Source organism: Mauremys reevesii, linkage group 7, assembly GCF_016161935.1.
Source record: "Mauremys reevesii isolate NIE-2019 linkage group 7, ASM1616193v1, whole genome shotgun sequence".
In the NCBI taxonomy this organism is placed as follows: Eukaryota; Metazoa; Chordata; order Testudines; family Geoemydidae; genus Mauremys; species Mauremys reevesii.
In genome coordinates, this window is record NC_052629.1 from 119975318 (window position 1) to 119989706 (window position 14389).

The following is a 14389-nucleotide window of genomic DNA, read 5'->3' on the forward strand; positions in this document are numbered from 1 at the left end:
AATTCAGAACAGAAAGGGAGCTTGTTGGCAAATAAGGCTAGAGGTTTACTGATCATCTTCCCCGCTGAGTGAGCTTCTCCTCCGTTACCTCCTCCCCTAAATCCCCCCAAAAGCCATTGTTTTCCTTTTGAAAGACGGGACGCTCCACCTTCTTTCCAGCAAGCAATTCCTATCAGCGGTGTCCATAAACTCCGACCTTTTGCATTTACTCCCTGATCTTTCTCATGCACCAGCTGCTGAATGATTTTATGAAATATTAAAGCATGTGTATTTACAGAAAGACAAATCATGCATATTTACAGTTTCCAGCGGATACTGTTAGCTGCCCCAGCACTGGAAATATCTTGATTGTTGTGTAGGGCATCTTTTGTTGTTTAGCTTGGCTTTAGCAGTATTGTACTGCAGGTGTGGGATCCTTTATTTAAAAAAAAAAAAAAAAAAAAAAAGGGCAAGAGAAGAAAAATAAATCAATATTTTCCTATCCTTTCTAATCTTGTTTCCCTGTAGAACCGTTAGCTGGTTGACATGTTAGCTAATAGCTTAGAAGCTATGGTCTAAAGTGTCATTAAAGCTCAGCTCCTAGTCTAGTGGAACAAAAATAACGTGATGTTTATGAGCCTGGAAAAGGGATGAATATTTTACAGGAAATGAGAGATTTACAAGGGGAAAGTTTCCATTTATTTGAAGGGGTAGTGAAGAAGGGAGACTTCTTTCCCAATAGCTTTGGGAAAGTCACATGAGTGAGGTCTTTGCAATACTATAAGTTCACTGACAGTCTGTTGTGAGCGCCGATAGCTGCAGCTGCTAACAGTCCACCTTTCGGTAAAGCTCGGTAAGAGGTTTGTTAAGAAGATGAGCAGAATCTCCTGCTTTTAATGCAAGTTCTCTCTTCATCCAAAAAGATAGTCCTGAAATAATTAATGTGATTCTGATGGCTTAGAGCAGTGCTGATTAAAGTCACATGACTTCAGGCCTATACCATTGTCAGTTTGCATTAATGTTAAGAGGGAGAAGTGCAGTTTGTGCTTCACTCAAATCACAGAAATGTCAGACCGTATGCATTTACTTCTGTGTCATAGTCAAAGATTAATTCAGCCTTTAGTAAAATAGAAACAAGTGTGTAAAAATGTACAAGCCACGCAGATTATTTTTTGCGGCTGTATTTTTTCCCCTGACAGAGAAGGAATAGTTGAATTGATGTTAGACATTTATAACCTTTATTCATTAAACCGTCATATGATGAATGAACTTTGATTTTTGAAAACAGGTGCCCTCACAGAATCACATAAGGTAGCATCATCTCCTTATTAATCTGATGCTGTGCTAAACACCTGCCAAGTGAACAATGATTCATTAGAAGCATTTTAAATCTGTGAGAAACCTAAATCCATTTAGAGATAATCCTCTCTGTATGAACAAAGAGACTGTTTACAAACAGGTGTAGTTCTGGAGTCTTCAGCGAATTTACCAGCCCCCAGCTGTAGTTATTATTTTCCCCCCATGGAATTTGCTTGTAGAGAAACCATTTCGTTCACTGAAAGCAACCAGATTCCTTACGTGTTACACTCCTGAAAGCTCTCTTACCTTTCTGCATAGTCCTTCAATATTTTTCACCACAGCCCCAGGCAGTGCTGTTCCATCCGAAGAGGAAGAATCCAATAAAAACAGTCTTCCTCCTCTGTTTAGATATTAAACGGAGTGTTTGCACCAGCAACTAGTGGACAATAGTATCTTATGTTGATATATTGTGGCAGCTATTTTAGAGTACATGGCAGTCTAACAGTCACACTACTTAAAGGAAACGAGGGAGAATGACCAGCCTACAGAATACAATCTCTTTTAGTTTAAGTGAAAAGGATAAAAACATTATCAATATTTTACTTATCTTGTTAAGATAACTCCCTTTAACTTCCTTTTTATGGTTCATAAAATACAGGTTCTGTGTTTAATTGTGTGGTGTGGGAGTGGAGGAGGAGGTTTCAGAATATAACTGCGCTGGTGTCGAGTCCCAGCCATTCCAGTTGATACAGGGAGGAAGGGGACTTCCCTGAGGTTCTGCCTTGAAACTGCCCTGCAGGATTTCCAGGGCTTGACTGTTTGGCACACCTAGAGGTTGCCAGGGCCGTGTGATGATGCAAACATCACAGCCTCCTGGCACAAATGCCAAGGCCCAAAGTCTTTTTCCCAGGTGCCCCTATGTGAGCTAGTGCAGCGGCACCTGTGTAAAATGGGGCATTAATGTAGCCCCTGTTGTCGTCTTCACCTTCACGGTTCTCCAAGAGGCCTTTGAAACAAAATTTACTTCTTGATTAATAAGGTAGCTGCTATTAAATAAGCCACATGCAGTCAGCCCTTGTGTTGGTAGACTGATCTTAAACCAAGCCCACGTTGTTTTTTGTACTGCATTACAGAGTAAACTCAAGTTCAGATCTTCAATCCCCTCCTACTCCTCCTTCGCCCAGCTCACTGCTGATCCCTTCCCTTCCTTCTCTGCAGCCTAATGAAGCCCCTCTTCCAGTCCCAGATACATTCCTCCTCCCCCACTCTCCCAGCTAGCTAGTGTCAGTGTCTGCTTCCTTCTCAGACATGCCCTGGCTTTATAGCTGGTTCTCTTCTACAACCTACTCCCATCCAGCCATATCTGCCTAACTTTGCCAGACTCAGTCTTGGTAGAGAAATTTTGAGCGCCCTGGGAGTTTTGCTGTGGCCAGGACCATTGGTATTGCACATGCAGTGTCTGGCTCCAAGAGAATACACATGCAGACAGAGAAAAGTACAAATGCATTTCTGAAGGTGCACTGGAAGGCTTTTCATATCTCATTATTAGTTTTTAAGTCTCACCTGATGTGAGTTCAAGGTGCTGCAGCAGCTAATGTAATGACTAAGACCACACCAGAGCAGGGAGATGACTTCCTTACGCTCCTTTAGATGAACTAATATTATCAGCTGTAGCAAAGGGGGTGGGAGTGAAAGGGGAGGGGACATACACCTGGAGCAGTGGTTCCCAAGCGTTTGTACTGGTGACCCCTTTCACACAGCAAGCCTCTGACTGCGACCCCCCCTTATAGATTTAAAACACTTTTTATAGATTTAACACCATTATATATGCTGGAGGCAAAGTGGAGTTTGGGGTGGCAGCTCGCGACCCCCCATGTAACAACCTCATGACCCCCTGAGGGGTATCGACGCCCAGTTTGAGACCCCCTGGCCTAGAGAGCCAGAACATAGGTCTCGGTAGGTAAATGAAGGAGAAAGTGACTTTGAATGATTTTGTTTTAGGATATATGGCTGTGTAATATTTAACCATATACATGTGCATTCTGGAATATTTTGTGTTTATTTACCTTTTAAAGCGAGAGCTTTTCAGCTGAGCTGGAAGGCCCAAAGTTGTAAAAGTGCTGGGTGCCAGATTTAAAGTGTTCTGCTCTAGGGTTGAAGTTTCCAGTAAAAACTATATTTCAGCAGAATATTGGGTTTTCGAGTAAACGAAAATGTTCACAGAAAATGTTTGCTTTCTTTGACAATGTTCTGATTTTTCACCCAAGCACCCAAAAGTAAACATTTTCAGCCGAAAAACGAAAAATTTTCAGTTGTTGTCAGTTTGGGGCTGACATTTTTCTGTTTTGGGGTTCTTGATATTTTTGGCTGAAAAGTAAACATTTTCCCAGAAAATTCTGATGCAAGCTAACATTTTTTGGTTTGTATCCAAATATCCCATATTGGGGAAAAGGACGTTTTCTAGGCAGCTCTTCTTAGCACCCAAATTGGGGCCAGATTTTCCAAAGAGACGTCACTTCCAATCTAGGCACCGAAATATATGATCAGTCCTCAGGGCAGCTAAGCATTCTGGGGTGCTGAGCTCTTTTGAAAGTGTTACCATTGTTAAGGTGCCTATATAGAAGCTGAGCTCTTCTGAATTTCCCAGCCTTAAAATTGTTCATGTTCACAACCTCTCCCCACAAACTACTGCTCCCTTTTGGCCCAAGCAGTTAGCCAGTATTTAGGGGTGGGCCGGCCTCTTTCTGTTAGGAGGAGAAATGGATGATATGAGTCAAGTGTTTCTTTGGCACAATCTTGTTCGTTTACAAAGTATGTCCATGAAGTCCTGTTTCCCTGAACACAGTAGGAAAAAAACAATATCAGGCCGTTTCTATGCTCACTATTTCCAAGCCGGCTTTTCCAGCAAGTCCTGTGCCCAAAGGGCTCTGCCTTTGCACTCTCTCTCAGGCATAGGCACTGACTCCGTTGGTGCTCCAGGGCTGGCGGCCCCCCCCAATCAGCTCCTTCCCCTCCCCCCAGCGCCTCCCTCCCGCCCACCAGCGGCCCCATCAATCAGTGCCTCCCCCCCACCCAGCGCCTCCTCCCTGACGCGATCAGCTGTTCCACGGCTGTTCCACTGGGGCGGAGGAGCAAGGGTGGGGCGTGCTGGGGGAGGGTGTGGAATGAGATGGAGCAGGGGTGGGAAGAGGCAGGGCGGGGCCTGGAGAAGAACTGGGGGTAGAGCACCTCCCGGCACATTAGAAAGTCATCGCCACTGCTCTCAGGGCCACATTCACCACCACTTCCCTCGCTGTCTGCTGGTCCCGGCCTTGCCACGTAGCTACTGCCTTGGGTGGTGGCTTCTGTTGTTTCAGCAGTCACATTTAGCTTGAAGGAATGGTGCTTAGTGCATCCAGGTCTGTGTTTGGTGGCAGTTAACACCTTCCAGCATGACACTACTCTGTGAGATGCTTACAATCCTATTTCCTCGCCCTAGTTTTGCAGTATAATTGCTACAAACTCCCTTGAATGTATAGTTTTTCCTTTTCTTCCTTTAATCATCACACAGCTTTTTGCAAGGGAAGGTGCAGTGCACTGTATTAACACATGAGCTTTCTTGGGTGACTAGCGCTGTATTAACATTGCAGCCTTGTTGAAGGCTGGCTCGACCCTGAGCTTCATGGCAAATAGAGTGATTGTGGCTGGACATGGTATTGCATAAGGCTGAAAAACGAGCCCAGAATGCAGGCATGTGTATAACTACAAGAAGCCATGTTCAGAATGGCTCTACCTACTGTCTAATCACTACACTAGGAAAGTAAGTAACTTCTTATTGTTCATTTTTACCAGTGGTCTACGTAAAAACAGTACAGTCAGAGGAGTTTGCAGCACTTACATTGCAACCATAGGGAGGGGAAAATCTGATTGTAACTGGGATACATTTGGGTGAATAATCAGTCAAAGTGAGGTCACTTTTAGAATAATAGAATCATAGGTTAGAAGGAACCGCAAGGGTCATCTAGTCTAATCCCCTGCCAGGATGCAGAATTTGTTGTCTAAACCATCCAAGGAAGATGACTATCCAGCCTCTTTTTGAAAAACCTCCAGTGATGGAGCGTCCATGACTTCCCTAGGCAGTTTGTTCCATTGTCCTCCTGTTCTGACAGTTGCCAAGTTTTTCCTGTGATTTAATCTAAATCTGCTGTGCTGTAATTTGAACCCATTGCCTCTTGTCCTGCCCTCTGTGGCAAGAGAGAACAACTTTTCTCCATATTTTTATGATAGCTGTTCAAGTATTTGAAGACAACTATCATGTCCCTCCCTTAATCTCCTCTTTTCCGAACTAAACATACCCAGTTCCTTCAGCCTTTGCTCATATAGCTTTCATTCCATCCCTTTGATCATCTTTGTCGCTCACCTCTGGATCCTTTCCAGTTTCTCTACATCCTTTCTATACATTGGTGACCAAAATTGGACACGGTACTCCAGCCGAAGCCTAACCAGCTTGGAGTAGAGCAGTACTATCGTATCCTGTGAATTGCATGCTATGCATCTCTTAATGCCACCCAAAATTTCATTTGCCTATTTTTTTTTTCTGCAACAGCATCACATTGTTGAACTCATGTTGAGGTTGTGATCCAACCCAGATCCTTCTCAGCCGTGCTTCTGCCACACCAGTTATCCCCCATTCTATATTTGTGCATTTGTTTTTTCTTCCCTTAGTGGAGAGATGTAAAAGCTTGCTCTTTATCCAGCAACAGCAAACAATGCTAAAGATGGCAGAAATACTTTGCTGTAGCAATTGATGCTTCTTAGTTAAGATACACTCCACTACACAGTTATGTCGACTAAGCTGCCTTACATCGACCTAACTCTGTAAGCGTCTACACTAAAATGTCGCTCCTGCAGATACAACTTACCCACTATACCAACTTAATAAATCCACCTCCAAGAGGCATAGAATCAATGTAGATGTAGTTAGATCAGTGCAGGGTGACACTGCGTTGCTTACATGGACTGTTGCTGCCTTTCAGAAGCTGTCCCACAATGCCCCACACTGACAGTAAAATCAGTGCTAGCGCTCCTGGTGAGTACATGCACCACCGATACAAGGAGCAAAGCATAGAGACACACAAGGAATGTAATTACTGCAGCAGCTGTATGCCGGTGTAAGTTGGGTCCGTTTAATTTTGTACTGCAGACATGCCCTCAGTCTATCAACACGAGTGAAATAGTTCAGTTAGATCCCTTCAGGATTTTCAGCATCACTGATGTGGTAAAGACCTGCATTGTTTGAAAATAGGATTGTCTCCAAATGTTTGTTAATCTGTCACGGCAGATTTGTGGCTGACTGGGTGACTTTAATTGTGCATTTCCTGACTTTTTTATTTCTGTTTTATTTTAAAGAGCACCCTGATCTTAGAGATTCCTGGCTTTCTAAAGTTGTTTTGTTGTTGCAGGACTTTTCCTCCTTACGCAATTTGTGTACATTTACAGTAGTAACTCCAGCTTAATGAAGGATTTTGGGGGGATTGGGGGGGTTTTGTGGGGTGTTTTTTTTTGGCTTGCTTGCTTTGCCTAGGACATACAGAAAGTTTCAGTTAGATCCAAAATACAGATTAGAACTCTAGAATTGAATGTGTGTTTTAAATTGTTTACATTTTTCATATAATAAGCGAAATGGGATTTTTTTTTAACTTCCTCATCTAAAGAAAAGATTATTATCCAGGTAGATAGTATTAGTGCCTTGTTCTTGTGTTTACAAGTGTTAGCTAAGACTTGAATACAATTTTCTGTTGTTGTCCCTATTATCATGGTTCTTTAAATCAGCTATATTCAATCACACTGGCTTAAAACCGGGTATACTGTGCTCACAAGGTGCTTTTGTTGTTTAATTATTTGCCACAAAATAAAACAACAGCAACAACAACAACAAAAACATGCTGCAAAAATGACATTTTTGCTTATAAAACTGTTGTTTAAGGAGTGGGCATCCACAGCTCAGAGGCTGTTTGCAGAGCTCTGTCTTAAAATGGCTTACTTTAAAACCTGGGATTTTGTAGGCAAGTAAGGCTGTATGTGAATTAGCTTCTTTCGCCACTTAGAAAAAGGGGAAAAAATGTTTGAAACTGGTTCAGGTATTTGTGTTTGAAAACTGGTTGCTGGGCAGTCACAGCAGGCACGTTCCGTTGAAAATGACTTGAAAGTACAGGGTTAATTTAATATTCACGTCAGTGGAGACACCAGTTAAAGCAAGAGTTCTCAAACTTCATTGCACCGCAACCCACCTTCTGAAAACAAAAACGACTCCATGACCCCAGGAGAGGGGACCGAAGCCTGAGCCTGCCCAAGCCCCACTGCTGTGGGTCGGGGGGGGCAAAGCCAAAACCCGAGCCCCATCACCCAGGGCTGGAACCCTTGGGCTTCGGCCCCAGGCAGTGGGGCTCGAGCTTTGGCTTCAGTCCTGGGCCCCAGCAAGTCTAATGTCAGCCCTGGCGACCCCTGTGCCTCTGTTTCCCCTCCCATCCTGTGTCTCTGCCTTGCTTGTTTATATTGCAAGTTCTTGGAGGCAGTGGTTTTTCTTACAATGTATCTGTACACCACCGAAAGCCAGGAGGCCTTGATCTTGCTTACGGACTCTGGTTTAAAAAAAAAAAAAAATTTGCTTGAGCCCTGGCACCTCTTTCATTACAAATTAAGCACTAGTCTGATCCAAAGCCAATGTGGGTCTTTCTATTGACTTCCATGGGCTTTGGATCAGGCTCTTGGTTCCTAGAAGAGAAACCAGATAAATAGGATTAGAAATTGAAGGAGTCTGGTTAGCTATAAACGAAGCATACAAGACAGACAATGGCATTGCATGTTTCCTACATTGGTGCACCAATGTGCTTTAAAGTTGCACTTCTAGACGAGAATATAGTTCGGTTCCCATGGCCTTTTCGTCTTTGATCTTTCTGGTGAAACCTTTCATAGGAATTAAACATAAATAGGAATTAACCTTTCACAGACTTAAAAGTGAAAATTGGCTTTACTTTTTAATGTGAGATTTGACATTTGCCAATCAATTAATAGCAACAAGGCCCTTTGTAATGTGGAAACAAGATAATACAGTGAGCATTGTTTTAAACATATTTACTGTCCATTCTTGGTAACTTTTCCAAAACATTTTTACTGCATATTTAGTAGCATGAATTCTTGCAATGCAAATGTGACTCTTGTTAATTTGCATACATTATTGTAGCCAATTATGTGAATGTTAGTTAAGAACAACATACTCAATGTAGCTAAATATTGACAAGATAGGTCTTTTGACATGCTGGGTAGAATGAGCCTTGAATTTAAGTAGAAACATTTTTCTTTGTTTTAATATACTTGCTTAAAACAAGGAAATTAAATTGCAAGTAAATATTTTTAGGTAATGTTAAGGATCTAATGTAATGCTATGAGGTTCAAGTCTTGCATCTTAATTGCTTTGAACTCTGTTTCCAACCAACTCATTATGACTTGAGGATTTCAAAGATCTGTGAATGAGGTGTGATTTCACATATCCAGATCTGTAATGCAGTTAAGAATGGCTTTTCAGTCTGAGTACTGATATTTTTTGTCCTTGCTTTTGTGGGTTTATGTTAAACCCTTAAAGTTATCTGAATACAGATATTTGTAGTTTAACACAGAGGGGGGAAAAGATATTGAAACTAGTATCCTATAATGAAATTTTGAATTGTTTTGTGGTGAGACATAGAAGGCTGGATGTTTTTTGTGATTAATCTCTTTCCATTTTACATACTACTTCTGCCAGTCTGTCTGTCAAAGTGTGTCTCGGGGAAGTTTTCTGCACTCAGCATTAACTGGAAATGATGGCCACCAAAACGTGATGTGTATATATTTGTATGCATGCAGAAACAGTGAACAAAGAAGGGGGGAAAGAATGACGGAAAACACCTACTCAGAGACCAATAACCTTCTTTTCTTTCTCTTTCCATTTGCTTTCTTATGTCCAGCAACCACTTGAAAGGAAAGACAGCCAAAACAGTTCCCAGCATAGCGCCTCTAGCCACCGCAGCACGCACACGGCTTCACCCATCCATACCACTCAGGTGCTTCCCGACTACCCTGCCACTGAAGCACCAGCTGTGGAGCAGCCGGACAACTCTGGACAGAAGAAGCCGGATCCATTCAAAATCTGGGCCCAGTCCAGGAGCATGTATGAAAGCCGACGTGAGTATTGAACAGGTGTGGTTGCTAAGGCTACAGTTCTGGCAGCCACTCTTTATGATTTTCATCTATAGGAATTGAATCTCTTAAATTGTTATTGAAAATATAGGGCTTTCAGTTGGTTAAATTGATACATGTAAATGAAGTTCTGGGAAAAAGCTGCAAATTATGCCTAGTTTATGTTAACAAAGAATCGATTTTGTCTTGGATGAAGAATGATCTTTTATTGCCTCCGATAAGTGGGTTTAGACCATAACGCTGTTCAAAACCCAGTACAATATTTTAAGTATTGAGGGCCTTCTTTTCATCCCTTTTATTTTCAAATCAGGCATTAAAGAGACTTTCAAAGACGCGAAGCAGACTTAGTTGCCCAACTGCCGCAGAAAATATCTCAAAGTTCTCAGAGCAAGTTAATGCTGCTTGGTTATGTAGCTTGGACCAATTCAAATTACTGTTTTACAAATAACAGGTTTATCATTCTAACGACTACTTAAGAAAATGTTATTCAGGTTGAGTTCAAGATTGGTTGGGTACACACAGAGACCTAAAAATCTTAATCAAGAACCAAAACCATCTGCAAATGAAAAATACAGAGCATTAAATAGAAGTAAAGTGCAAAGCGATCCACAGAGTTGACATATGCACATCATGGACAGGAAAACAGAGCCAGGGCAGGTCACCATCAGTGGCAGTGACAGTTTTGGCTGTTGCCTATTATGTAATTCCAGTGAAGCTGCCAGAAAACATACATGCATCAATGTTGATACACATTTTTTACACATTAACGTATCTGTTACTGTATGTAATTAAGCCTTTGTCTTTTGCCTGTATGGGGCCTTCCAAGGGATCATAACTGGTGGTCTGATTATTGACATAGCTATTTATATCAATGCATTTGTGAATAATTCCAATGCCTCAACCTGGTTAGCCGCACAGGTACATGTTGCTTAACACCCCCACCCCAAATTCTATTAAGATTTCATTATTTTGTTTCCTCCGATTAACTTGTTTTTGACAAAAACAAGGAGGAGCCCTTGTGGCACCTTAGAGACTAACACATTTATTTGGGCATAAACTTTTGTGGGCTAAAACCCACTTCATCAGATGCATGGAGTGGAACATACAGTAGGGAGGTATAAATACACAGCATATGAAAAGATGGGAATTGCCTTACCAAGTGGGGGGTCAGTGCTAATGAGGCCAATTCAATTAAGGTGGACGTGGGCTATTCTCAATAGTTGACAAGAAGGGGTAGAAATCATTTTTGTAGTGCTGAAGAGGCCAATGTAAACAAGATGGTCCATTTCAAAATAAATTTGTTAGTCTCTAAGGTGCCACAAGGACTCCTCGTTGTTTTTGCTGATACAGACTAGCACAGCTCCCCCTCTGAAACTTGTTTATGAGAAAAACTCTTATTGTTTTTACCGTAGGTCACTTAATTATGCTTAAGACTTATGCCTCCTATGCTAACAAACCTATACCTGCTAGGCTCAGCCTGATGCCAAGCCTATCTTAATGTTAATATTTTTTTGTATGTTTTCCTACTTGCATTTCAACTATATTAGCATTACTCACAGCAAATTACACACACACACACACACATACATATGAGTAAGCTTATTTTATACCCTTGGTAGGATCAAGTCAGGGGTCACAGGTCAACAGTTACTATAAAAGGGAGCTACAGTCAGTGAAAGAAAAAATTGTTTGCCAAAACTCAGGTGAAATGCATTTCCATCTCACTCCTTGTAGGCGGGAATACTGCTGAACTGTTCTGTCTTTACCAGCATATACTACACTAACAATACACAAAACCAAATGCATGCAGTGAGTGCATTTATTTTAATTATTAATACATGCACTCGGCTAATAGTTGAGCAGGGTTTGACTCCGCTCCAAGAGTATAAAATTGGTTTCAGTTGGTTACTTTTCTGCAGTGAAAATAAACATATTTGCCGCGTTTTAATCACAATGCCTAAGAGAGAAGAACCTCTAAAAACTTCTCAGAGCAACATTTGAAGCATAGTAGGTGTACTTTCAGAGAATGTTATTCTTTTAATTAGGGACAAGAGAGCTTGAAACAGTTTGTGCCAAAGGAGCACATTCTAGATTTTGTTTTTATTTACGTAAAGGATGATCTTCTTGCACAAAATCTTCATACCATGCTAAATGTAAGTTTATACGGACAATATAATATATACATTACCCCAGAACGTACGGCATTTGGGTTGGTTTTTCCAACCAATTGAATCATTTTTAAATCTTATGGCATGGAAAAAAAACCCCAAAAAACAAATCATGAGTGACAGGTTTCTTGGCTGCAGAAATATCTCTCTGGATTGGATGCCTCAGCAATGTGTCTTCGTGCATTTGTGCTTCTCTGTCTTTCTCTCTTTCCCTTCTAAGGCTCTGACATAGTTTTTCTGGTTCTGCAGCCCTGGTTCTTTCCTTGGGCCAGATAGTCCTCTTCTTGGCCCACTTGAACAGTGATTGAAATTACCTCAATGAGTATTCAAGAGATCATTAGGAAGGAGGGGTCAGGTGGTTTTCCAATCCGGCAGGGCCACCCTGCCAGAATTGCAGAGGTAGAAGCCACCTTGTAGGGACACTAGCCAGCCTAACATGGCTGCCTTAGCTTTCCTGGTCTCCCTGCAGCATGGCTGCATTCGGAACTGTGCTGTCATTGTCTTTGGCCCCCTGCAGCTGTTTACATCAGTTGTCATTAACTGTGGACCTCATACTAATTAGTCATTAGTATTAGCTCAGCAGCATTAACACCTGCCTCCAGGCTGAAATCTGAGGCTGAGCAGGGTAAGTACCCTGCCCCTCCCTGTCCACCTGCAAATGGATGCAAGGAATGCTACCCTCATTCATTCGCTCATTCCAGCATGGCCGTGGGCATTTCCCAGTTTGTTCTTCCATCTGTGTAACAGGAGGGGACAACACAAGCCTTTCAGAGGCCAGTCCTCAACTCTCTCCATCAGCTTGTTTCTGAGGTTCCCTCCTTGTTTGTTCTCAAATTCTCTTTTCCCCCTTTCTTCCTTCTGAGAGTCCTTTCTGTACACGCGGCCTCCTGTCCCCCCATCATGCCCTTCCAGCTTCCGTCCTTAAGCTTCTCTGTTTGTCACAAACACTCATCCTGATGGCTTCATGAGACACTCAGATACTATGGTAAGGAGAACCATAGAAATACTCAGTTACGTACATAAAATAATCCAGTCAGCCCAAGGTGACAGCATTCACCTAAGAATCTTAATTAGTTCCTTGGAACTTAATTAGTTGCAGGGAACTGCGACTCTATTTAATACATATATGAACTAATGTTCTTATGTGAAGCCCACTTTACTCTCACTGACCCTGGATATGGGTGACGAGTGCTCTGCTCCCAATTCAACAAAGCTTAACTTCAGATATTAAAGCCAATGGGGCTATTCATATGCTTGAAGTTAAGGCTGAGCTTAAGTGCTTCGTTGCATCATGGCCCAAAGACAGGGCACTTTGGACAGGGTGACCAGATGTCCTGATTTTATAGGGACAGTCCTGATATTCAGGGCTTTTTCTTATAAAGGCACCTATTACCCCCCACCCCCGTCCCGATTTTTCACATATGCTATCTGGTCACCCTAACTTTGGAGGATCAAGCCCTTAAAGAATGGAGAGTGAAGGAGTGAGTCCTGAAACCAGAACATTTAGTGGTGGTAATAATTTATCACTTACTTTTGCTAAGTTTTAGCAATGTGATCTCCTCTATGATTAAAACTCATTATTGCTAATGGAAGTTGTGTGTGGATCTGAGGGGAGAATGTACCTTGAGTTTGAAAAATGGATCCTTTCCAAGATCCAGAAATTATATGGGTAGAGAGCACTCAATGGAAGGAGGAGTAATTGAAGGGTTATCAGTGTCACAATTCTAACATCTTATGCCCTTTTACTGAAAATATATTTATTTATAATATGCTTTTTATATTTCAATTTATTATTAAACTTCCTTGAAGATTAGCGCAATCTGTTGTCACATTTTTCTCATGTGGCCTGATTGCTTTGCAAAATACCATATCGTACATATGGCCATCTGTCAAAACAGCAGTGACAAAATTAATTAATCTGAATTGCAGATGTGTTAATGAATCTCTTTGAAGGGCTTAAACATTTAATTAAAAGTAAAGGAGAGCACTATAGAATAATCTTAAAGCTTTTAAACTATTCTACTTATCGTTAGTATTTGAATTTTGTTTTCATGCACATAATGTATAATTTTTTTTTCGAAATCTGATTAAAAAGCAAAAACAAAGCCGACATAGTAGGTAGCATTCACTCGGCAGCAATTAAATAGAATAAAAAAGTATTAGTTATCCCGCTATAAAACAATACAATCAGGAAATTGCCAACTGTCTTCTGATCAGACTGGCTTTAAAGACAATAGTCTAGTAAAAGGGCCTTCTGTAGGGCTATGTTCTCTGTCATTATATTAATATGAAACAAACAATTACATTCATACACTTGGACACGCAGATGTGCCCATACCCTTAGAGAATGTGTTGTTTAAAAGGATCTTAATATTTACAGCATGCTATGTGAACAGAAACGGGTGCAGAGAAGATCTATTTACAAAGCTGATTTGTGGGTGCACTTTGCTAAGGGTCTGTCACAAACGTAGTCCCTTGATAGCAAGGTACTGAAGCACTTGACTGACTTTAAGCACATGAGTAGCAGTATTCTTGCCAACCCCAAGCATTCTAAAGTTACAAGTGTTTGGGGTTTTGTTTTTTAAAATAAACAGTATCTTTTGGGTTCTTTTTGTCTGTCTTTCTGGTTTGAGGAAGCGCCCAGGTCTTTTTTTCCAAGCTATTTTCCTTCACCAGGAGCACTAGAAAATTAATGGAAAAAAACTCTGAGATTATAATGTAATCACTTC

The 14389-nt window shown here is 41.4% G+C and overlaps 1 protein-coding gene across 42 annotated transcripts in view; it reads left to right on the plus strand.

Annotated features, from left to right (window-relative positions):
• The window catches only part of MAGI1 (membrane associated guanylate kinase, WW and PDZ domain containing 1), a 481773-nt gene that overhangs the window by 439311 nt on the left and 28073 nt on the right, over window positions 1-14389 (plus strand). For all 42 annotated transcript variants that reach the window (XM_039548079.1, XM_039548081.1, XM_039548082.1 and 39 more), the window contains one exon: window positions 9261-9477. In XM_039548079.1, the coding sequence (XP_039404013.1) occupies window positions 9261-9477 (217 nt within the window). The remainder of the gene's footprint in view (window positions 1-9260; window positions 9478-14389) is intronic.